Here is a 23,770-nt window from a genome sequence, read left to right on the forward strand (position 1 = left end):
TGGGAGACTCCCGGAGAGCATGGAGGCTGGTCCTTAGCAAGACTTCTTCCCTTCCCAGGCAGACGCTGCACCCGTTATGTATCTAAGAGGAGGCCTTGAATTCAGACCATAATATCAAAGGGAGAGGCCTAGTTTTCCCTTCAAATTTCATCCTGGAACATCAGAAAGGTCTTAGGGGACAGTCTCCAAAGGGAGGAATCGGGACGATAGCAGAAGCTGATTTTTAGACAGTTTTGCTGTTGTGAACATGGGCAAGTCACTCTGCCTCTCTGTGCCCACCCTGTACCATGGCTGGAGGTAAGTGAGGTAGTTTCAAGGGCTTAACTGTCTATAGAAAAATGCTATGTGTTCAGTAAGCAAAAACCAGGTGAGATATCAAAAATCTACCAGGTGTCACTTAAAACATCTTGAGTTGTTGGTGCTGAGAATATTGGGAGAATGGGAGAATTTATTATGTTCAGAGTATTTTAACCTCAGAAAATCACCAAGGAATATAAGATATGTAAGATATTTATGCACCTCAGGCCCTCTTGCTTGCAAGCAGCAGCTGATTGTTAAGCTGTCTTGTGATCTTAACCAAATTGCAGGTTTATGCTCCATTAAGTGGAATATGCAGGTCTGGGGCTAGAACTGAATTTCTTAGGACTCGAAAGGAGAGACTAAACACCTCTCTCAAGCGAGTAGAGAGATTCAGGCTATGAAGGCAGAGGCTGCGTCTCGTCTGCTGGTCCAGCACAAGCCCCACGTGGGAAAGCGATGGGCTCTTTCTCATTCTGACTCTGTGCATCCCTGTGGCCCTGGTCTCCGTGGCTGAATGAAACCCTGAGGCTGTGGCTCCTTACCAAGCCATAGGCAATGATGTCTGCGTACATCCTCATCTCTGGGTACACGCTGACCAGGTACCACCGGAAGGTTTTGCACCGCAGCTGTTTTCTCAGGGCCTTCCTTGCAGTGATGTCCCCAATGTCAATCCCTGAGTCCTGCACAAGGAGGCAAACGCAGACATGCAGCCACCACTGGGCACAGTTTACCGCCAAACCTCCCCAACGAGGATTCTGGGAGACTGTCTAGTGAAGGGACAAGGTGGGAACTTAACTCATGTATTTCCCCACGTGAGTCTTAACCCCATAACCACCCTATTTGGGCTCTAAAACATGAGGTCAGCATTGATGGGGACTGTCATCAAAGGCTGTTAAAAATAAATGAAAATCTGGGTGTAGGTGAAAGAAATGGGAAGAATACAGTCGGAGTAAGGTTTCCCTGCCTCAAGATACAAGATGAGAGATTCTGAGCCCGGGAGTAAGAGGGGGAGGGAAGGGGAAAGAGCTGATGGTGGAATAATGCTAATTCCAATACTATATGTATGTAGAGTGTCCCATTTAAACCTATTCAACTCCTTATTTTACAGATGAGGAGTTGAGACAAAGGAGATGTTCCGTGACCTCTTTGGGAACTTGTCCAGAGGCCCACAGCTAATAAATGGTGGAGCTGAGATTCAAATGCAGTCAACCTGGGCCTGCAGTTAGCATTTGAAGCTTACCCTTCATATCCAGAAGAGCCTGGCTTTGTGCCTCCTAAGACCAAGCCCATGTGGAAGAAGCAGACTGTCTCTTTAAGCTTGGGGGCGTGACCCAAAGAGTACTTGCGTCCCTCACTTCCTGGGTATATCAGAGAGGTGGTCTGTGAGCTGTTGGGGCTCAGCAGGCAAGAAGTAGTAATGGAGACACGGATGCATCCTTGAGTGAGAGAGAGAGAAGCCCCTATGCTTCTTGTAGTCCTAGAGCAGAGCCGAGTGCTGAGTCCCTGGGCGTGCACACTAGCTGCTGAACAGGGCACAGAATCAGCTGAGAAAGAGCTGATGTCACAGCGGAGGATGGTGAAGGTGTCCCTCCAGCTGGGGATTAGATTGAGACAGGGTGACATCTCAGAGGATGGCACTATGGAGCCAGGGACCTGATAGAGCACTTGGTATCTCATAAGACAGCAGCCCAGAGCAGGGAGAGGCAGATGAGGAAGTACGGCTCCCTCGCACTGGCAAAGGGGTCCATGTGTGGCTGCGTCAGACCCCTGGTTCCATCATCAGCTCCAGGGATCAAGGGATTAGGAAGATAATGAAATGGATAGAGTTTAAGTCTGAAACGTCTCTGAAAAACTCACAAAAAATGACTGCTGCAAGTATCTGGGCATAAGCAGAATAAGTTTTTGACATTAGACAATGGAAGTTATAACAAAATGTAGACATAGAAGAAATACATTTATTTTGCCCCCCAGAGCTCAGGTCATATAACAACTGGAACCTGCCAGAACCTGAAGGTTTAAGTTCCAGATTCCTCAGGTGAAATTTCAGAAAGGACCTACTTTTTGAGTACTAACTGGTGATTGCATCTATGATTTGTCTGCTCCCTGGCTCCTGCATGTGGCCCTCCCAGCAACTGCTATTTGGCCTTTCTCTGTTGGGCCCTGGATCTGTTATGATCAGGAAACATGTTCAACTTATCTCTGTGCCCCCAGCCTACCACTGCACCTGAACTGTGTTGATGTGACCAAATTGAGAAAATATTTATGAAGTGGGGAACACAGCAACTGACAATAAATGTAACCTACTCACTCCCCAAGCCCCACCCCAAAGGATCTGTTAAGTACTAACCTTTTATATTTCTCTGCCCTTTATACCATAAGCAACTTGCTGGGGCCTAGGCCTCCCTCCTTCATGTTATCATTGCCTTTATATGATGACAAATTGCCACTGTGTCTCAGCTTTTAAGGGGAGGCAGGAGAAGAATCTGTCTCCGGAAGGCCTCTGTTCTAAAATTCTGGGTCTGCGTGGGAAAACTTTCTACACTCAGGATCAAGGGAGAGTTTGTCTCTCTCTTCCTGACCTAATTGAAGGTAAAGGAGATATAATTCATCAGGGGTCCATCACTACATCCACTTCGAGGAGACTCAAGAACCAGAGCTTTGCTCAGCTGTATTTCTGGATATCATGTCCCTTTCCTTTTCCTGTTTATTAGAACGGACTTTTGCCTTTCCATTGCAATGGCTCAGCACCACCAGACTATGTGTTACTGCACACTGTACCAACTCCTTCTTCAGAGCAGAGGGCAGAAACTTAGAAAGAAGAAAATGTTCCAGAGGTTGCCTTGGCCCTTATTATTAGACAACAATAAATGTAACTTCCGTCTTTGCTGAATATTTAGTGTAGTGGGTTGAATAGTGTCCCTGCAAAATTTGTGTCCACTCAGAACTTCCGAATGTGACCTTATTTGGAAATAAGGTCTTTGCAGATATAATTAATTAGAGATCTCAAGATGAAATCATTCTGGATTTAGGATGAGCCCGAAATCAGATGACTGGTATCTTTGTAAGTAAAAAAAGAGGAATGTTTGGGCATCTGGCCTCCAGAACTGTGAGAGAATAAATTTCTGTTGTTTAAAGCCATCCAGTTTGGGGAATTTGTTATAGTAGCCCTAGGAAATGAATACACTTAGCCTCACAAAATACTCTCCAGTATTCTGCCTGTGTGTGCAGCCACACACGCAGTTCCTTGTATCCAAACCCAGAGAAGGGTTGTCGCCTGAGTACCATGGGGAGCCATCCCTGGCACTCAGCCTATCTTTGGGTGAGAAGAAGCAGGGGCAGGTCTAGAATTCCTGGTATAAGACAATACTGATGCTTTGCTGCAGGTTGACTTTGTTTGCTGATAAACAAACTGATTTTCAATTAAAGTAGAAGGATGCAACAGCTGGAGGCCTGTCTGGTCTTCCAGAAGCTTGGGGCTCAATGTGGTAAAGGAGCAGGTGAGGTAGCTGGCTCTGCGCGGTGCACAGCATGGGGAAGACTCAGCCTAGAAGGCAGGGAGGAAGGATGTGTGCCCAGCAAGGGCATTGTAAAGCTGGGGTGCGAGTGTGGAGGGCAAGAGCAGTAACATCAACAGCCAGAGTTAACCCTTATCCAGTGCTTTCTGTTGCCAAGCACTGATCAAAGTCATTACATATATTCATTTCTTTAATTCTCAAGGCAGTCACAGGCAGGGTTGAAGGGTTCCAGCTCTACAGTAGCAGCTGGATGCTGCAGAAGCAATGGTAAGTAAATAGGTAACAGGGGTAGCTGTGACTCAGCGGAAGGTATTGGGGCCGCCACGTCAAGGGCAGCTGGGAAAACTTGAGGAAACAGAGGGCATGCAGCATCCACACTTCTCCCTCTTCTTTCCATTTCAGCTCGTCTCTACTGGGTGCCTAGTATGTGTCAGGTGCTGTCCAAGCAGTGTGTATACAAGTAGGAAGAAGACACAGACTTTGCCTGAGAGTTGGAGTCTGGAAGATCTAGACAAGAAAACTGACTCTCTGCACACAGTGTGAAGCATGGAGGGAAACAGAGTGTGGAGGGGGGACAAGGGAGGGGCCTTAGTCCATCTCCTGGTGTGCGGCAGCCAGGATGGTGGGGTGACTAGTCAAGGAAGGCTTCTAGAGTAGGGGACACTAAAAGATGATTCTGGAAAGATGAGAGGATTAGCTAAAATAGTATTACCAAACTTGGCCTCCCCGAACCAACACCTAGAGAACGTTTACAGATTCTGGCACCACTACTCCCTTACTCATCAAATCTCTGAGGATAAGACCCTGAATCAGTATTTTTTAAAGGTTCTCCAAGTGATTCAAGGGATGCCACTGGGCTGCAGATCTGTTTTTCAGAGCTGCGGACTAAAGGGAGAAAGGGATTATACACACTGCCAGCAGAGCCATTTGTTAATAAGCATTAGTGAGGTTTTACTGAGCTCTGACCCCATGCCCCACCTTGTGTGAGGTACAGTGAAGTGAACGTGAGTAACACAATCTGTCCTCCAGGAGCCCGTGGTCTAGTGAAGTGCTCCTCAGGTCCCAGTTCCCCTTCCAAGCCAGCTAGGTCGTGATCTCTGGGGCCGGAGCCCAGCCGATTACAAAGTTCAGCTAGATTTGAGAGCACTGGTCTGATGAGAAAGATAGACAGACAGACAGACAGACAGACTGACTGACTTCTACACAACCCAACACATTTTTACAGGGCGCTGATGCAGTGACAAAGACCTGCATGCCAAGGGGGCATTTCCCCAAATGGGGCTGGCTTCCTGGAGGAGGGGCCACCAAAGCTGAGTGTGGAAGGACGGAGAGGAGCTGGTAAGAGTGAAGCCTGTGGAAGAAGTGGGGGGGAGGAATTCCCAGGAGAGGACAAACTGAGCAACGACCCAGAGGTGAGAAACAGAGGGGCAGGGACAGGGAGCTACGCGTGGTTCCCACAGTCCACACAGTCTGCGGAGACTCCAAAACCAGGATGGGGGGAGGTGGGCTGGAGAAGAGGGAAAAGGAGAAAACCTTAGATTCATCTAACACTGACTGTGTGCCTGTTTTCATGCACAGGGGAAAGTCATTTAAAGATTTTAAGTAGGGCAATGACATGATCACTTTGAGGTTTTATTTTTTAATTTTTTAAAGATAACTTTGGGTAAAATGTAGGATAGATTTGAGGAGCATAAGACTTGAGCCAGGGGAACCAGTTACAGGCTGTTGTAGAGGGAGGCACAGGCCTGAACTGAGCAATGAGAGGAGGTAGGAACAGAAAGGAGGGCTCGGCAGGGACTGGGAATGGGCCTTGAGAGAGGACAGGTGCTCACTTTCAAGCTTGTATGTCTGAGCAGATGGTGATATTATGAACCGAGATGGAGAATAAGAACAGAAACAGGTTTTGGGGGAAAAAGAGACACTCAGTCTCGGTCAGATTCAGTGTAAAGTGCATGTGGGAACACCCAGGAGATGTCCCGCTGTAATTCAGTCTGAGGCTAAAGGCAGAAGTCAGGGTAAGAGATGTTAAGCAGGAAGCTGTCAATGCAGAGGCGGCAGAAGAACCCGAGGGCAGTTGGGGTTGCTCGGGGAGACGGTGTATAATGCGAGCATGGGCCAAGGATGCATCCCGGGGGACACTTCAGCACTCAGTGGGACTAAGAGTTGCCCACAGGACTCAGAAGCAATTGGAGAGAGATGAGAATATTCCGGGTGTGGAATCAGGGAGAGAGGGAGTACAGAGTTTCAAGGAAAAGGAGGGATTCTGTAGGTTAAAATGTCCATTGCTGTAGGCAGTTAGGAGGCCCACGATAACTTCATCAAAAGCAGCTTTGTTTTAATATTGGGATGTGACTTGAGAAGTGAATGGAGGTGAAAAAATACCAAGTCTTTCCAGAGGTCTGATAAGAAGTAGAAAAGAAAGTTTGGGCACAAAGAGAACAGGGGTTCAAGAGACAGGTCTTTAGGAAGCACACTGATTCCTTCCTACTCGGTCTGAGGCTCTGTCCTGGGCACTTCCACCTCTCATCTTCCCTTGGTCAGTTTGCTTTGGTCCGCCTCCCGCCCACTTCACTTGGCTTGAACTACCCCTCCTAATGAGTCACAGACAGACACTGAGTTTCATCATCTTCCAATTCTTTTTCTCACTCAGTTCTCTACCATTTATTGAATTTGCTGTCAATTTCAATATCTGGCAGCTGCAGTGGGGGTAGAGGACTAGAAGGTTTGCAGCTTTGGTGTACAGAGAGAAGAGGGCAGGAGTGTGGACAAGACCCCAGGGCTTTCGCAGAGTCCTGGGATCTACAATGCCTCTGGGTGAGCTTCTGGGGAGTTTCCAAGTGTTCTTAACACTGTGCCTTCAGAGGACACTCACAGCGGGGCTCGGAATCCTGCCCAGAATACAGTGATCCAACACCCACGGCCGTAGATGCATCCAGAAGGCACTGCGGTTTCCCTAGAGACACTCCCACGGTCAAGGGCACAGTCCTGGCGCTGGCTCACCGGGTGGCCTTGGCCTGGCTGGTGCCCCTTGGCTCCTCATTCTTCTCCCCGATGAAGAAACTTCACTGGCTGTGGGAGTACACTACCCCATCCACCCCCTCCCCATGGCGGTGGTGGCTGGGGGATTGCCTAAAAGATCCTGCCCACAGCCCAGCCGACTTTCTCAATTACTCAGCCAGAGCAATGTGAGCTTGGTGGAGAGATCAGGAAATAAGAATGGAATCAGGGAATGGAAACTTTAAGTAAAGATCAATCATTTCCCTACTAGCAAGAGAGAGTGGAGGCTTTCTAAAGGACTCTCAAGGGGAAGCTGTAGCCTTGGGAGGAAAGAAGAAGGTCATCAGTCAAGAGCTGTCTCATATAGAATGCAGCATAAAGCGATGATCTCCAGCCAGACCGGCTGTTAGGCAGGTTGCGATCCTGTGGTCGGCATCTGTTGGGTTTTCCCAAATCAGTGGTCCAAGGTCATTTCCATACAACACAGGGCAAGACTGAACAAATCTACTAGAGAAACATTTCTTTCTCTCTGGCACTTCTTAAGCATCGATGACTAAAGGGATAGAGGACAGTGGCACGCAATGATAAGGCTCTCTGTGGATGGGTGCATTGTGGTAGGTGAAGGTTAGATGCAGCCATAGAATGTCCAGAATAGTTCCTTGCTCCTCCTGAGGGTCCCTGTGGGAGTGTATTCCTTCCCATCCATCTGCCTCAAGAAATCCCAAAGGATATGGACGTTCCTTATTGCTCCGGTCAAAAGGTCAAGGGAGAAGTCTGAATCTAATCTACAGGGAGTTTAATGTGCACTCTGTGAATGCTGGTAATTTCTGGTATATTTGCAATCCAGGAGCAGAGAAGCTGAGGACCTGGGAGCATGAAGTAACCTTGAAGCCTCCTGGTCCAAGTTTCTCATTTCGAAAGAGGACACTGAAATCTGGAAAGAAGCCATTCTTCAAGCATGCCGACCAGAGACAGGGGTGGGGATAGGACATGGCTTAGTGCCTCATAGCCCCCTTCTTCCATAGGTAGAGCTTTGCGGTTGAGTCCATAGTAGCCTGGCTAACAAGACTCTAGTTGATCCATGGCAGGAAGGGTTTAGTCCCATATTTGTTTTAATTTCTTTGCTTTTTCCCACCAAATCCCAAGAAACCCAACCCCACAGGCCTCCATACCTCTTGGGGTATGTTCCATGCCATGTAGACATGGCTTTTAAATTCATCCATCCACACTTCAGCCACGCGGAGGGCATTCCTGCGGACGTGGGCTGTGAGGTCCTCAGTGTAGGGCTTGTGGGCTCTCTCAATGTGGGCAATCCGAGAGCAGGGCAGGACTTCCACACTCCCGCCACACTGCCACACCTGCAAAAGACACAGAGCCACTCATCAGCACCCAGACCCAACTTTGAGCCTCTAAATCATATCACAGGTGACCACTCAAAATGAACATGGACAGATTTAGCTCTCTTCTCCTTGTCTCTCAGAACACTGTCTGCAAAGGGAGTGAGCTCCACCTTATTTCTATTCCTATAGCAGGAAGGAAGATTATTGAGTCATTAACTTGTGTCTTTTCTTATTGCTGTGGACTTACTAGCAAAGAATTAATGCACTTTCTCTCCCCCTTCCATCCCCACCACAGAAGACACTAAATGTCTTGCGACCATAAACCTCAGTTCTCCTTGCCACTGGGGAAGAAGCTATCAACACCCCTGATGATGGTCTCTGCAGCAGTGCCTGACATGGAGGGACAGGCAGAGATGTCATCTAAACATGGTCTGGACACAGGTTAGTGATCACCACAGGGAGAGAAAGAGATGCCTTCTTGCTCCGTCTTTTCCAGGCCCTGAGTTCTGATAGACCCCAAGGCGGGAGGAGGCTGCAAAGAAGAGGGATGACACAAAACTTTTCACGACCCTGTGAACTGGATACAATTTGATTTTGAAAAATAAAGAAAACTGACCTTGTATTCTTAGTGTCAAGGGACAGTGTCTTGGAGCCCTTACCACAATCATTCCAGCCACACTGAAGGTTCAATGTGGCTGGAATGTGCACCTCCCTCTGTACTTTGAAGCCTTTGCCCATTCCATCTGTAATTTTAGACTGCCCTCTCCACTCCTTCTCCAGTTGAAAAAATATTCTCTCTCAAGATCTTGGCTACATGGCCCCTCGCTGTGGGGCCTCTGCTTACTTCTTGGGCACAGAGTCAATTGCTCCGTCTTCTGGCCTCAAAGCTCTTGATATCACAGCGTACCCATAGGGTCAGGCCCGTTCCCTCACTGTGGTCCTGGAGGACGGAACTACCATATCTCATTAATTTCTCATCTCCAGCACCTAACACAAGGCCTAGTACACAGAGGTACTGTGTAAATACTTGTTGGATAAATATGTCAGTGATTGATGTTTAATCAGTCAATCAACCAATACATGGTTGATATAATAAATGTGGGATGAATCTGAGATACTGGTCAGATCTGATGAATATCTGGCACACAATCAGGACTCGATTGGTCTCGGCTATTACTATGCACATTAGATACAGAAGAATTTTCAGAACTCCTGGGAAGTCGTTCTTATTATTTCCAGTTCCAAATGAGGAAACTGGGACTAAAGGCTGCCCCTTGCCGAAGACCACACAGCTGGTACCGGAGACAAAGGGATGTGTCTGACCCCCATGGGAGTTCAGTGCTCACCCCGGGACTATGCATTGAAAGGAGTTCCCACCCCCAAAGGTGGCCTGGGCATCAGAAGAAGCCTAAGGCTGTGCCCCTTCATTTCTGTGACCTACACATTCTGGGAATCGTGATGATTTCCAATTCACTTTGCTCAGATTTTCAATGAAAGCCTGTGAATATGTTATTGACCACACACAGAGTCAGGATAATTATTCTTTTTGCAACTGGAACAGAAGCTATTACTTGACATATTTCAGCAACATGACACAGAACATGATTCGTAACAAAGCTCTTTTATGACGAGACCTGTTTCTCAGTCAGTCGGTTCACCACTTCACCTTAGAGTGGGCACCTCTGCCGTGGTTCTGATCAGAAGGGTGCCCTCAGGCTCACAGTTCAAGGAGCCGTGTGAACTCACTCCTTTGTTCTTGAATCCAGTTTCTTCCCCATCCTGCAGCCACGGCCCTGTCCAGACCGCTGCCATGTCTCATCTGGACTCTGCATAGCCTCCAAACCCCTTTCCCTCATGCCGTCCTCCTCCGCTCTCTCCTCCACCCAGCAGCCAGTGACTCTTGAAGGTGTAAATTGGATGATGTCTCCCTTGCCCTGTGCCCTCCCCAGCACAGCCCTGGAAGCCGCTGGGCCTGCTACCTGTCCACCTGTGCTTGCTTCCTGACATACTCTGTGCAGCAGCCACCCTGATACCTGCTTCCTCCAGCTGGTTTTCCTCTCATGGCTGGGCTTCTGCACATGCACCTACACACCCATCCCTCTCTCACTTCTCCCCACTCCTTCTCGGGGTGCCAGTTCAGCATCATGTCACCGTATCCCCTTCAGCTAGGTTAGCCTGTCACATTCTGTGGTCCCTGCCCTCTCTTTCCTCATCACAGAACTTCTGTAATTGCTTGTTCAACTATTTCCTTCCTGCTTTCAAAATGTTCTCAGGCTCTTCGCCAGATTCTCCATTAGGTAAGTGCTGAATGGTGCTCTGAACAGATCACAGGTTTCCAGCCAAGGTGCGGTGGTTGCACAGTACACAGTGCTTTAAAGCTCAGCTTTGGAGCCAGTGAGAGCTGGATTCAAACTGTTTGCCTCTGTCACCTGCTGCAGCACCTTTGGTAGGTTGCTTCTCCTCCCAAGCCTCAATTTTATCCAGCAGAAGGGGATGGGGTGCAGATATGTGTTCAACCCTGTGCCTGCCTCTGTGTCAACACTGTATGGATGGAAGTGAGGGAGGTAGGGACAGGACTTCTGGGTTAATTCTGGCTCTGCCATGTGGTGACTTTGGGCCACTTAACCTCTTGTCTATGAAATGTGCATGGCAGTGGTTTCTGCACAGGGCTGTGGGCTCGGGAAGCCCCTGTCATAATACTGGGACACTATAAGCTCTCAGTCTAAGCACATTATTATTTTACATTAGCCATTATAATTGCTGCTGTTTGGTTCCTGCTAACATCTACATTCAGGGAACAAACGACTGCGGAGGACTCATGTATCTGGCTGAAGACCAGCAGACAGCAGACAGGCTGCCTTCCAGAGAGCCCAGCCCAGAGGGGAGGGGCAACAGGAGGCCCCTCCATAGAGGCTGTGGGAGCACTTGAGAGCCCAGAGGTCATGCCCACTCCCCTCTATTCAGTGGCAAGGAACTCATGTATGGGAAGGGTGGTGGCATCTGCCTTGGACACAGCTGCTGGGTTCCTGGAAGCTTCTAGGCGCTGGAGCAGAGGACACAGATTTGGTGTGTTTACCCCCCAACTTCTGGACCCAGCCCTGTGACACTGAAATTCATAAGAGAAAGCCTGTGCTCTCTGATCCTTGGGTGATGAGTGGCTCCACTGACCAACGCCTGACACAGAAAGATCCCTGAAAGTCCCTACCTGCAGCTGATTTCAGAGACCCCCTCATGGCAGACAAAGGATGGGAAAGATCACTGGCAATGAAGCATCATGAAACTTCCAAGGGGGCTCAGATGGAACAGGGGATGAAGAAGTAAGGGAAAAGGAGCCGGGCATGGGACACGTCGCAGCTGGCACGCTGTAGCAAGGCCCAACTCAGATGGAGGCTGTAGCCAGGAAGGACTGTGCCAGAAAAGCAGAGCCCCTGGATGGAGGGTAGGTGTGGCACAGAATGATGGCTTCACATGGTCAGTTCCAGGGGGCGGGACTGCCGAGAGGAGGGAATGCAGCAGAGGAGGGCACAAAAGGGGAGGCTCAGAAATGAAGGCCAAGGGTCAGTAACCAAGAAGGCAGGTAAAGTCACAGAGCACAGGAAGCAATTACCAAGATGCAGAACTTAATTTTTATATAGGGTGCACGTGACCTCATCTTACCACAAGTGAGGCATGTGCTGAGTCTTACAGGAACTGGGGATACCTGACACATGTCAGCCCTAAGCTAGATCTTGTGGCATCTGGATGGACATTGAGCAATGTATTTCCTGACCACACCCAAGTTCCTTCCTGTCTTTGTGCCTTTGTACCTGCTATTCCATCTTTTTGAAATAATTTTCCCCAACATGCTATCCAGCTCAAATATTACCTTCTTTGACCCACTTGGTCTAAAGTAGATCCCCTCTAGATATTTCAGTGACCTGCCCTTTTTCTTAATAACGCTATTCATTATACTTCTATTCATGTATTTATTCTTTCAATGTCTGTTCCCCCTGCCTCTGCCCCCTGCTAGAGTATAAGCTCCAGGAAGGCAAGGATCATACTGTATACACCAGGCATTTAGTAGGCATTTGAACGAGTGATTCGAGAGTCAGTCTAAGTATAGACTGGAGGTTTTGACTCACTCAGCTGGAACCCTAATAAAGGCCATAAACATAAAGTGTGGCTAGATTTTACTGAATACAGTGACTTCCTTCAAACGCAAGCAGTTTTTCAGTAGAGCTCTAACATTTAAGTGCACACTGCTGTAACTAAGAAAGTCACTTTGGCTGCAGAGCTTAAATTAACATCATAAAACCCAGGAAGTGATCAAATGAGCACGGTGGATAGCAGGCAGGCAGCTTCGTCTTGTGGAACGATGAACTCGGTGTAGAGAAAGCCCCCCACCTTGCCAATGCTTGCATACACCCCCAGAGGAGTCACTGGGGATGATACCCTAGGAGGTTTAAATGAGATGCTGTACATAAAGTTCCCACTAGTAAAGACAGGTGCATAGTAGGTTCTTAGGGAAGGTCTGGTTCCTTTCCCTTCTCAGGACTGGGAGCTGCTGGCACAAGGTCAGGGTCAGAAGACCTGAGTTCAGATTCTATGTTTGTTACTTCCATAAACAAGTCTGTTTCCCTCGCAAGCCTCAGCTTCTCCCAGCTGCCTAATGTTGGAGCTGGACTCAGTGATGCCGTAGATCCCTTCCACTTCCTGCATTCTGGGGTTCCAAGTTTTTTTGCCAGTACCTCAAATGATGCTCAGTATTTGAGACCCAACTGACAGAGTTGGAATTTGGCAGTTGTAAAACAGGGAGACACTGGAGGAAAGGCAGCGGGATACAGTTTGACCATTTCTCCCACTCAGAGACTGGTGATCACTCTGCAGCTTATGGTGGGAAAACCAAGTGACACTCCTGCAGTACATCCATTTGCATGTTTATGTCCCCCTGAAGCCCTATGTGGAGAAGGATTCTGAAGCTCTGACTCTTTCTGGGAAGCATTCTCTGGGCTCAGTGTTAAAGCATGCCACAATTCATTAGCAATGTTTACTGCAGGGACGGCATGGGTGGTGGTGGCACCTCAGCCTTGTACTTCATAGCCACATATCACAGGACCTCATATCCTATCCAGCTTTTATCTTCTTAAGACTTTTAATGAGCTCCCTGCTCTTGGCAAAATGTTAACCACTTTTCGTTTGACCCAGAAAGCTTCCTTCCTGCTCTCCATCCATCCAAAGCCAGCATGACCCAGTTCCTCCAAACTCCTGAAACACAGGATTTGTACCACTCCTGTGGTCCTTGTTTCTTGGCTCATGTTGTTAATTATTTTTTTATGTGTAGCAGTCTTGCCTAACTTGGCTGTGAAATGCTGAGGCAAGAGAAGGAAGCCAACCCAGGCAGACAGTGGAGGGGGGCAGGGCGGAAGACGAGAAGGATGGAGGCTGAGGCCTGAGAACAGCTGGTGGAAGACCAGAAATGCAGGCAAACGAAGACACTGACTAGGGCTGGGCAGGGCCTCATTCTTGGGCATCCTTCCATTTTGCACCCAGGGGAACTTCACTCATTTTGCCCTGGTCCTGCCTCTGCATGGGAATAAGAAGGGCAGGGAAGGCAAGCCAAGAAAAAAGCCAGGAGCTATCAGCAAGCTGGGGGCCAAGGGCATGGGGTGGGGGTGGGGGGCATGATGTAAAATGTGGAGTCAACCTCCCTCTGAAATGCCTCTCATTCCCACTCTTCCAACCTCTGCTTTCCAGAGAAAGCTCACATTCCTTAACATGATCTGCAAGACCTCTGAGAATGGTTCCCTTATTCACTGCAGCTTCGTCTTTCACTCTCTACTGGCCAGTTCCACCAACTTCTCTTAGTTCGTGGGGCAGACTTAGGATTTGTGTTCTTGGATTTCTACCCTTCACCCCATCCCATTCCCTTTACAGGACTCTGCCCCCCCCTCCTGCCCCCATTCATTGATTTGCCTGAAAGTTCCTATCTACTTTCTCTGGCTGCCCTAAATTTGATTAAATGTCTCTACTTTGCACTCCCATCTCACATGTACTTCCTCTTGCACAGAGCTTAAAATAGCTGTGTGTGTGCAAAATGCATTGTACAGTTTAGGGACACATTATACAAGGAACAACTGCTTACCTACCACCCCACCTAAGAAACAGGGCACAGGCAGTAACTTAGAAATGTCTATATGCTTCTTACTCCCCAAGGTAACCCATTACCCTGAATTTTGTCCTGGTCATCAACCTAAACTACCTGTTTAGTTTTACCTGGCTTTGAATGCTGTATAAATGGAAGCGTATTGTCTGCATTCTGCACCTTGCTTCTTGCTTCATTTATTTTCATCACCATGGTGTTCCATTGTATAAAATACAGCAGTTTATTTATGTTTTCTCTTGATGGTCAACAGCATGCTTGTTTCCAGTAAATTAATAGCACTCCTCAGAACATATTTATATGGGTCTCTTGGTGTCCAGGAGCAGGCATGTCTCTGTGTACTGACATCTCAGTGGAATTTCTGAGGCACAGGTTATATACATATTCACTATTCCTAGGGAAAATGAAACTTATCCACCACAAGTATACCAAGTTCCGCTCCCACCAGCACAGATGAGCACTCATGTTGCTCCACAATCTTGCCAATATTTGGCATTGTCTAACTTTTTAATTCTTGCCAATCCAATGGCTGTGAAGTTCACTCCCACTGTATTTTTTCCTTGCAACTCCCTGATTACCAGTGTGATGGAGCTTTTTCCCTGTTTATGGGCCCCCGATGCCAGACTGTGAGCAGACCCTTGGCCACCTGGCTCTCGTTATGAGATCTCTGGGGCCTCAGCAGGCCTGGCACTGATAGGTGCACGATAAATACTTATTGCATAAATGAAGGATCAAGAGTTGGGCCTTGGTTCTGAATTATCCCCAGTGTACTCACTTGGTGCTCTCCCAGGTTTCTAAGGGCAGATATTTCATTACTTTAAAGTATAAGGAAACATTTTTAAAGCCTGACAATACTTATTCTTCCATTAGACCCCACAGAAAAACGCTCCCTGGAGATACAGTTTCCCAAGCTTTCTTCTTGCAATAAACACTGCCAAAGAGTCGCTGGACAGAATTGCTGCTTGGAAAAAAAAATGATGCTTTTTCTTGGAAGGTGTCCCTGAAAGGGTTTGATTTTGGGTCAGCCCTAAGAAGCACTTGAAGTGGTTTCTCTGTTTGAAAGAGATTTTTCATAACTATCAGAAAGCAGCAGGAGGATTCATCTGGCAGAATTCCAAGGTGAGACCAGCTGAGCTGGAATGTCTGGAAGCTTTTCATGAAGAAAAAGTTAAAAGGCTGTTTTGCAGGGACTTGAGACTTGCTGAAATAGTGGCTTATCTACAGGAAACCCGGGGCAGCGATGGTGCAGAGCTCAGCACACAAGCCCATCACATCCAGGGGACCCAGCTCCTCCTCAGTGCTCCCAGTGCTTTGCCTATAAAGACTGGGGCCACGGGAGTTCATTTCCTCGTGGGAAATTCCATGAGCATCACTTTGCAAGTATGTGGTCATTGAGATTAGATGGCATCTTTTCACGGTTCCAACTGAGAGCTGATTCATGGTTACCTCAAATCCCGTATCAGCCAACAGGCCTGATTGATACTGTCTGAACTCAGGCTAGGTTGGGCTCAAGACAAAAAGGAAGAAGTCAGGCCCGAACATACTGGGGTTGGGGAAGCTGAGTCAGGAGTAGGGTGGCCGACTCCTATTGCTCCTTTAATACCTGTGTCTCCTGTACATCTCTCAGCCTTGCTTATAGTCTAGGCCACATGAACAGCTCAGGCCAATGAAATGAGAGGAAACTATAGCTGTCTGGCCAATGTGGGTAAACATCCAGTATGGGAAGCCCATGAGCACATTAAGTCCTTTCTCTGCAAATCAGCTGGATGTTTGAGCCAGGATGACCTTGACATTCAAAGACAGGGAATCCACAAGAGAAGCAATGTGAGTCTCTCTTGGTCACTTCTTGGAGAACAGCTCCCCAGGAGAGTCTCGCACCCTTCATGGGACTGTGATGTGAACAGGAAATACACTTGTCCTGGGTTAGTCCCCCAGGGCTTTGGGGCTGCTATTGCAGCCTATAATCATTTCCCTGATTAATATAAGCTGCCAATGTGTAAAGAGGTAAGGTGATTGGAGAGGCTGAGGCCCTGTAGTACCGGGAACTAGGGGTTCAGTCTATTGGGTTGGACTTTGTAGCAGAGGGTTTGAGGCATACGGAGAGATTGTCTGGAAGGTGACAGCTTCACATATCCAGGTGATGAGCCCCTTCAGAGCAGGACCCCACTAGAGGCTGAGGATACAGACAGTAGGAGTCCCAGGGGGTGAAAGAGGGAGCTGTCAGGAGTCAGCATGGTGTTAACTCCCCTGCAAAGAAGGTTTCAGGTGAGAGTCTGGTTCAAGTTCAGAGGTCAGAATACCTAAGGGAGAAGCCAGCAGGGTAGAAGAGGAAAAGCCAGGACTTTGAGATCATGCATGGCTCAGGGTTTCTGACAACTACAGACAGCAGCCCCGAGGCAGGTGCACCAATCCTAGGGTGAGCCAGGGGAGGCCAGGGCTGCAGCCACACCTCCAGCACTGGTCAGGTAATGCAGTGTAGACAGGGCTGACCCTCACAGCTTCCCACTGCATGAGGCTGGGAAGGCTGGGAAGGCTGACTATTGCCAGTCCAGGCATTTCTATAGAACCCAAACTATAGAAGCCCCAAGCTCTGAGGCAGCAGAACAATGCACCCTTGAACAACATAGGGGTTAGAGGTCTGATCCCCCAAACAGTTGAAAATCCAACTATAACTTTTCACTCCCTCAAAACTTAACTAATAGTAGCCTGCTGTTGACCAGAAAACATAAAGTCAATTAACACACATTTTGTGCATGTATTACATGCTGTATTCTTACAATAAAGTAAGCTAGAGGAAAGAAAACATTTTTTTTTCAAATTATCACAAGTCTCCAGAAAATTGTCCAACATATTTATTGAAAAAAAATCCACATATAAGTGGACCCATACAGTTCAAAACTGTTGTTCAGTGGTCAACTGAATTGGTTTTGACCAAGCTCCAAATCAGGGTCCCATTGACACATGTGCTGTCTACTCTAATCGTGTCTGTTTTGAGCTAAGATCTCTGGCCCCATTACCATCACTGATGCTGCCAAGGAATAATAATGTGCTTGAATGTAGCAGGGACTCCAGAGCAATTTTCTGAAATCCAAATAAACACCTTCCCACCCCTAGTTTGAGAGTCATTTTTGTCAGATAACTTATCCCATCCATTTAACTCGGGAGTGTTCAGAGCCCTCTCTGGTGGGTTAAGTCCCTTTGAATTGCTGTGAGCGCCTTCTCCTTGTGGACATATTCAGAAAAGCTGGCTCTATTCAGCTGCTATTCAAAGCTGATCCCTGGACTATGTTTAATTTATACTTTCCTATATGAAGATGAACCACTTACTCATTTAAAGTGTTTCCTTTTTTATGTCTTTAATCAGTGGCTGTTTCTTTCCTCTCTCAGAAGCTTAATTTAATCAGAAACAAATTCCACACATATGAATGGCTCATTAGCATGTCCCAATCAAATTTAGACTGACTGTCCATACCAGAGGCCCATCAAAAGGGCAACACTTTAAGGATATCTCTTTGGATCAATGTCCAAAGAGGATTACCCATGAAAAGTCAGGAGGGTCCTTTCTGAAATGCAGGGCAACCAGGACTCACTGGAGGGAAGCACAGTGCAGGCCACCTGACAGGTGACAGGTAACCCATGTGTCACTGAGACAGCATAGGTGGGGAAGTTCAGCAGTTTGGCAGACCCTGGGCATAGACGTTAGAGGAATTTATGTGTCTGGCTCAAGCATTACTTGCATTCAGCTGAGTTGGACCCCCAAGGTTATCACTCAGATGAGAAAAAATGAATCTGAGATGCTGAACATCCTCCCACTCAGAAAATGATATTTGTTCCAAGGAGCTTTCCTCTTACTCTATTGGAATTCAGATTAAGAAAGCCAGTGTGCTGGGTCTTCACTTGAAGAGATTTGCCCTTCTCATACACATCAGGATGAATTGTCAGATTGGGTATCATCTTTGAGAGGCACCTATAGCAAACTCACACTAGAAATGGGGATTTGTGCAAGAGAGCAGTATGGTAGCATGGCACGCCTGAGGAGGACCAATAGATTATTCCATCTAACTTCCTGGGTGAGCAAACTGAGGGTCAAGGTCACATGATAATCTAGAAGCAAAGTAGGAAAAGTGTTCAAGACTTCTGCCTCTTGGGAGGTAGGAGGTCACTGTGGTTCAGAGCACAGGCTCTGGGGTTAGACAGTCCCGGTGTGAAATCCTGCATTTCCCATTTGCTGGACTGGTGACTTCAGGCCTTCTAACATTCAGTTTTCTTTGTCTGTGAAATGGAGACAAGTGACGCTGCAAAAATAGTTATTGTGAGACTTAAGTAAGGTTGCAGGGAGGTTTGTTTTCAACATTTAGCTCAAATTTAGAGCCCACCAGGTAGTAGGTATAATTATTATCACTGCAAGACTCCACTGATGATAAGATTCACCATTGCTATAATTAGAGCTTTTTAGGGCAGGAGGAAACACTACATTCCTCTGAGCTCAAGATTTATATATTCAACTACCTACATGTCACGTCTATTTGTGTGTCTCAGGCATCACAAGCTTACCTTGTCCAAAACCAAGTTCTTGATTTCCTTCCCTGCCTCCCCTTTGGTCCCCTGGTCTTCCCCTTCATCCACCTAACAGCCCAACCCTAAAACCTAAATAACAGTAATTTATCCATAATTGTGTCCTGTCCCTCCTCCACCATATCCAATAAAACATCAGCAAATGCAGTCAGTTCTATCTCCTAAATATAGCTTAAATTCAATCAATCTCTCTCAATCTGCACAGCCAACATCCTGGTCCAAGCCATCAGTATCTTTGTGTGGGCAACTCTATTAACTGCCTCCTAACAAGTCTCTTTGATTCAACCCTTGTTGCTCTCTAATCTATCGCTGAAAATTATAAAGCAGATCATGTCCCTTTTCTGCTTTAATTCAGCAATAATGTATTGAGCTCTTACTAGGAGCCAGACCTATTGTATGATATGTGAATTTTGTCACTGAACAAAAATATACAAAATCCCTGACTTTCTGAAACTTAAGCTCTGTGTTTTCTATTGTAACCCTTACTATGGGCTGAATTTTGTCCCAAATTTGTCCTCTGAAGCTCAATTCCCCCCCATGCAACGGTATTGGAGATAAACCTTTTAAGGAGGTGATTAAGTTAAATGAAGTCAGAAGTGGGGGCCCTGATCAGACATAACTGTCATCCTTATAAGAAGAAGAGACACCAGAGCTCCCTCTCCACTGTGAGGACACAGCCAGAAGGTAATATTCTGAAGTAAGGAAGAGAGCTCTCACCAGAACCAGACCATGCTAGCACTCTGATCTCGGACCTGTGAGAAAATAAATTTCTGTTGTTTTAAGTCCCCCAGTCTATGGAATTTTGTTATGGCAGCTGGAATTAACAAACACAGCACTTACTGCAATTAGTAACTATACATCTATTCTTTGTCCACTTTTATCAGCTGTCTGTCTCATTATACCATTGGCTTCAAGAAGGAAGGGGCTGTGTTTACTTTTTAAACATTGAATGCCCAATGTTAAACATTGCACACCCGACGTCACATATGGCAGGCATCTAACAAATGATATCAGATGAATGAACTGCATTAAATGTACACATAAAATTGTAAGTTGAATAACCACATGTCCTGGGTGTCCCATGACGACATTGGTTTAGACCTGTTGTTCTGGTGTAATTGTTTAATTGTTGACATCATTCCCTTTCATTCTCAAAGGGCTCTGGTTTGGACAATAAGTTGTAAGTTATTTATATATTTATTTATATATGCCAAATTTTTAAGGCACAACCTGATGGAGGAAACATTAGAATCCAAGATAAGTGTCTGTCTTGAAATCAATACTAACATTTTCTCTCCCCTACTCCATGATTTCTTTACATAACCAGGGCAGTGAAAAGTACACAAGTCATCAAGACCCTCACTCACTGCTGAGCAGCACAGCAGTAGGTGTGAGGAATGAAGTGGGGCGCACCCAGTCAGTGGCCCACCGCCTGCCAGGCACTGCACCAGGCAGGGGGAGGGACCAGCTGTCCTTAGACTTCCCCAAACCAGATGGACGGCACAGACGTAGAGAGAGACCCAGCACCTAGAGGAAATGTTGTTCCCTGGGGTAGGTTACACCAGGGATTAACCCTTTATTTTCAGGACTGACTTTATGTTCAGGTAAGGCTTGCTTGATAGAAAACCTTGTGCGTAGGGGCAATTTCTGTGAACAGTCCCCATAAGCCCTGGGAAAACTTCCTCAGCGGGGTCCTGCCTCTTGCATCACCTCACAAAGTAAACAGCACCTGTCGTAGGAGTAGATGTCTCTGAATTCCCTTTCTGCAATTGCAGATATATGAATATTATGTCTTGGCAAAAGAAAACTACAACAGTGTCTGCATGGAGAGGAGGAGGAAGGGTGGGAGAGCAGGAGGAAGAGGAGCCCATGCTCACTGTCTTTCTTTCTTTTTTATTGGAATATAGTTGATATACAATATTATATTGGCTTCAGATGTGCAACATAGTGACTTGATAATTATATACATGACTAAATGCTTGCATGGTAAGCATGGTCACCCCCTGTTACCAAGATAGTTCAATAGTACTGGTAATATTCTCTCTGTTGTCCTTCCATTCCCCACTTTCTATCTGTTGCTCTGGGGAACTGACTCTGGCCCTGCCCGTGGTCCCTTCCTGGGAGATCAGAACCATGACGTCCTGGCGGCAAAGCAGCTACCTTCCCGGATCTGATACAAAGCAGTAGGCCGATTCGCTAAAGCAAAACAAAACATCAAAAAGAAAAAGAAAAGGACACACAGAGAGAGAGGGAATGACTCTCTGGAGCTTTACCATACATCGCTGGCTCCCAGGGTTTTTTCTCTTTTTTCTCCAAATCAGGAAATTAAACATCAATACATTACTATTACCTAATCCAAAGCTTTTAATCAAATGTCATTAATTGTGTCAATAATGGCTTTTAGAGCTATCTTCCTCCTTAGTCCCAATTTTTTAAGAAGGTAAGAATTTCCTTCAGTTTGACTCTCAAAATCCTTTATCAATTGTTACCTCTTCATTGTTTTAATCTTATTTTTCTATGGCTCCCTCACTGAACACAATTAAAAAAACATAAGCATGGAGACCCTTCCAGAGTAAAATTGTCCATGGGGGTTCTCCCTCTTCTGCTCCCCACCATTTCTAGCTAATTGCTTCATTATGTACTTTTTTAATTGCTTTGTTCTTTAGGGATTAATTTTGTACTTATCTTTACTAGCCATAAAACTTTTACAACGTACTGTTAAACTGCGTCTGTTTGGAGGCTGGTTTGTAATTGCAAGAGTCACTCCATAACTGGGGTGCTAAAGATTATGCACTATGGCAAAGGAGCTCTCCTCTCAGTGTTTTCAGATGCCCTCTGGCAGCTGGGTATGGTGGAATAATTGGTTCTGGGCTGCTTAGGGTGCCAAACTTCCCTCGTATATGAGGCTCACAAGTGAGGAAGACCCAGGGGGCCACACCTAGTGACACACATTCCAGCAGAGCAGGGTGACCTATAGCTGACCACCTAGAAGGAAATGAAAATTCCGGCCATCCCCTCATGGCCAAGTCCATACTTCCCTGGGGGCCCTGGCTCTTGGCTTCTACTACAAGCAGGCACTAGAGGTCACCTTCTCCCACCATTCATGGTCACATAAAACCTCTTAACTCCCTGGCTCCTGTCCATCTCCATCCACCCCTGCTTAGGCCTTGGAAATCTATCTCCTATCGCCACCCCTCACCTCTACCTGCCCCCTCAAAAGACCTTTTCCAGCTGCATCCATATGCCTCTGTATCCATAAGCCCTTCCTCTGCTTGAACTTTCATTTTACAAGGTGGGCATTTAGAGGTTTTGCATCAGACAACTGTGTTCAAATCCAAGCTCCACCACCCTGTCTCTGTGGGGCCTGGGTAAATGTCTCAGCCTTGCTGAGCCTTGGTGTTCTCATCGGTAAAATGGGGATAAAAATGCTAGTCCTTCATGGTTCTGGGGTGCAGTAAATGACTTATCACATGAAAGTCACTAGGATGTAAGCTCTATTAGGGCACAACCTAGCCTATCCTGTTCATCACATTATAACCAGTGCTCAGCACGGTGTCTAGTATTATGTAAACACCCTAAGCACAAAGTAAATGTTTGCTAGATGGTAGCGATTATTGTTAGTATTCATCTTAGCTTGGCTGTTATACTCCTGAAATGAAGCCTTCCGCTGACATCTGTGATTTTCCACCAATCCAGTACATATCTTTCTAGTCAACTATTCTCTGTAACTATGGGCACCCCCTGCCCCCCTACCCTCCTCCACATTTCCTATGCCCATACTTAAATCTAAAATCTATTCTCAGTTCACTTTTACCCTCACTGGGCTCCTCCATCCTCTTGCCTTCAGAGGACCCACAGAGGACAACTGATACCTTGGTCTCATCTCCATGATTTTTCTCTGCCCTTAGTTTTGTAGTTCTGGCTTCCTGCTCAAGGAAGATTCCAGGAATTGCATTCTTCTGTTCCCCATTGACAAGTGCATACACAGGCATCAGAGTAAATGCTCACTGCATGGGTGAATAGATGGATTACATTGTTATTCCATCACCAAACTTGCCATATTTCCCCCTCCAAGCAGCTCTCTGTCCAAACACCCTTGCCTTCATCAATGGCACATTCAAGTCTCCCATTTGGGCTTTAAATTTCAATGCCATCTTTGGTGAACCTTTAATAACTAACTCATTTATAAGAACCAGGAAAGGCTAGGTCTTGACTTCCAATGATCACTCAAGCTATTATTAGCATCCAAAATAGTGCTAGTGTAACACATGGACAATGTTTGGTAAAACTTTGAGTCACTTAGGAAGGACAAAACCTTGAAATTTACAATCTATGTTTGGTGCTTGAAGTCTTTGGCTTCAGAAGACCACATAGATGAATACTGATTCCACTGTATAGCTCTCAGCCTTCTATAGGCTTTACTGCATAACAGTGGCTGAAGGACAATCCAAAGTAGATTCCAATTCATGACAAAATGACGCAGAACAGCTCGCTGCCCCCCAGCATGTGAAGTCACACACTCACACACACAGAGGGATGTATTATTCCAAGCTCTCAGACTCTTCTGAACTCTAGCTTCAGCTGGCTAGAACCAATCACAACATTTAGAAGTAACCAGAGACTGAAATCCAATTTAAGGTGTTTAATTTTCTCTGTCTCCAGGGATGGGAGGTAAGAGACTGTGCCTGCAGCTTTTCTATGAGATGCTGCAGCTGGTGGTTTCCTGAGACATTTTCCGCGGAGTGGGAATGCTGGTGCCCACACTCTTTCTTACTGTGCTGCCACAGACCGGCTGATTTACCGGAAACTGTGGTAGCCAGGTTTTTAATGATCTTCCTTGTAGCTGAGTGGGAACAGCCATGATGCTGGCAGCGAGCTGAGGTTACTCAGATCCCTCCGCTCAA

At 46.7% G+C, this 23,770-nt stretch overlaps 1 protein-coding gene across 4 annotated transcripts in view; it reads right to left on the reverse strand.

The window, feature by feature from the left end:
• The window catches only part of GALNT18 (polypeptide N-acetylgalactosaminyltransferase 18), a 312,633-nt gene that overhangs the window by 47,457 nt on the left and 241,406 nt on the right, over positions 1-23,770 (reverse strand). For all 4 annotated transcript variants that reach the window (XM_036918017.2, XM_036918018.2, XM_036918020.2 and 1 more), the window contains exons 7-8: positions 7,985-8,170; positions 843-980 (exon numbers count right to left, since the gene is read on the reverse strand). In XM_036918017.2, coding sequence (XP_036773912.1) covers positions 843-980; positions 7,985-8,170 — 324 coding nt within the window. The remainder of the gene's footprint in view (positions 1-842; positions 981-7,984; positions 8,171-23,770) is intronic.

Source organism: Manis pentadactyla, chromosome 9 (assembly GCF_030020395.1).
Source record: "Manis pentadactyla isolate mManPen7 chromosome 9, mManPen7.hap1, whole genome shotgun sequence".
In the NCBI taxonomy this organism is placed as follows: Eukaryota; Metazoa; Chordata; class Mammalia; order Pholidota; family Manidae; genus Manis; species Manis pentadactyla.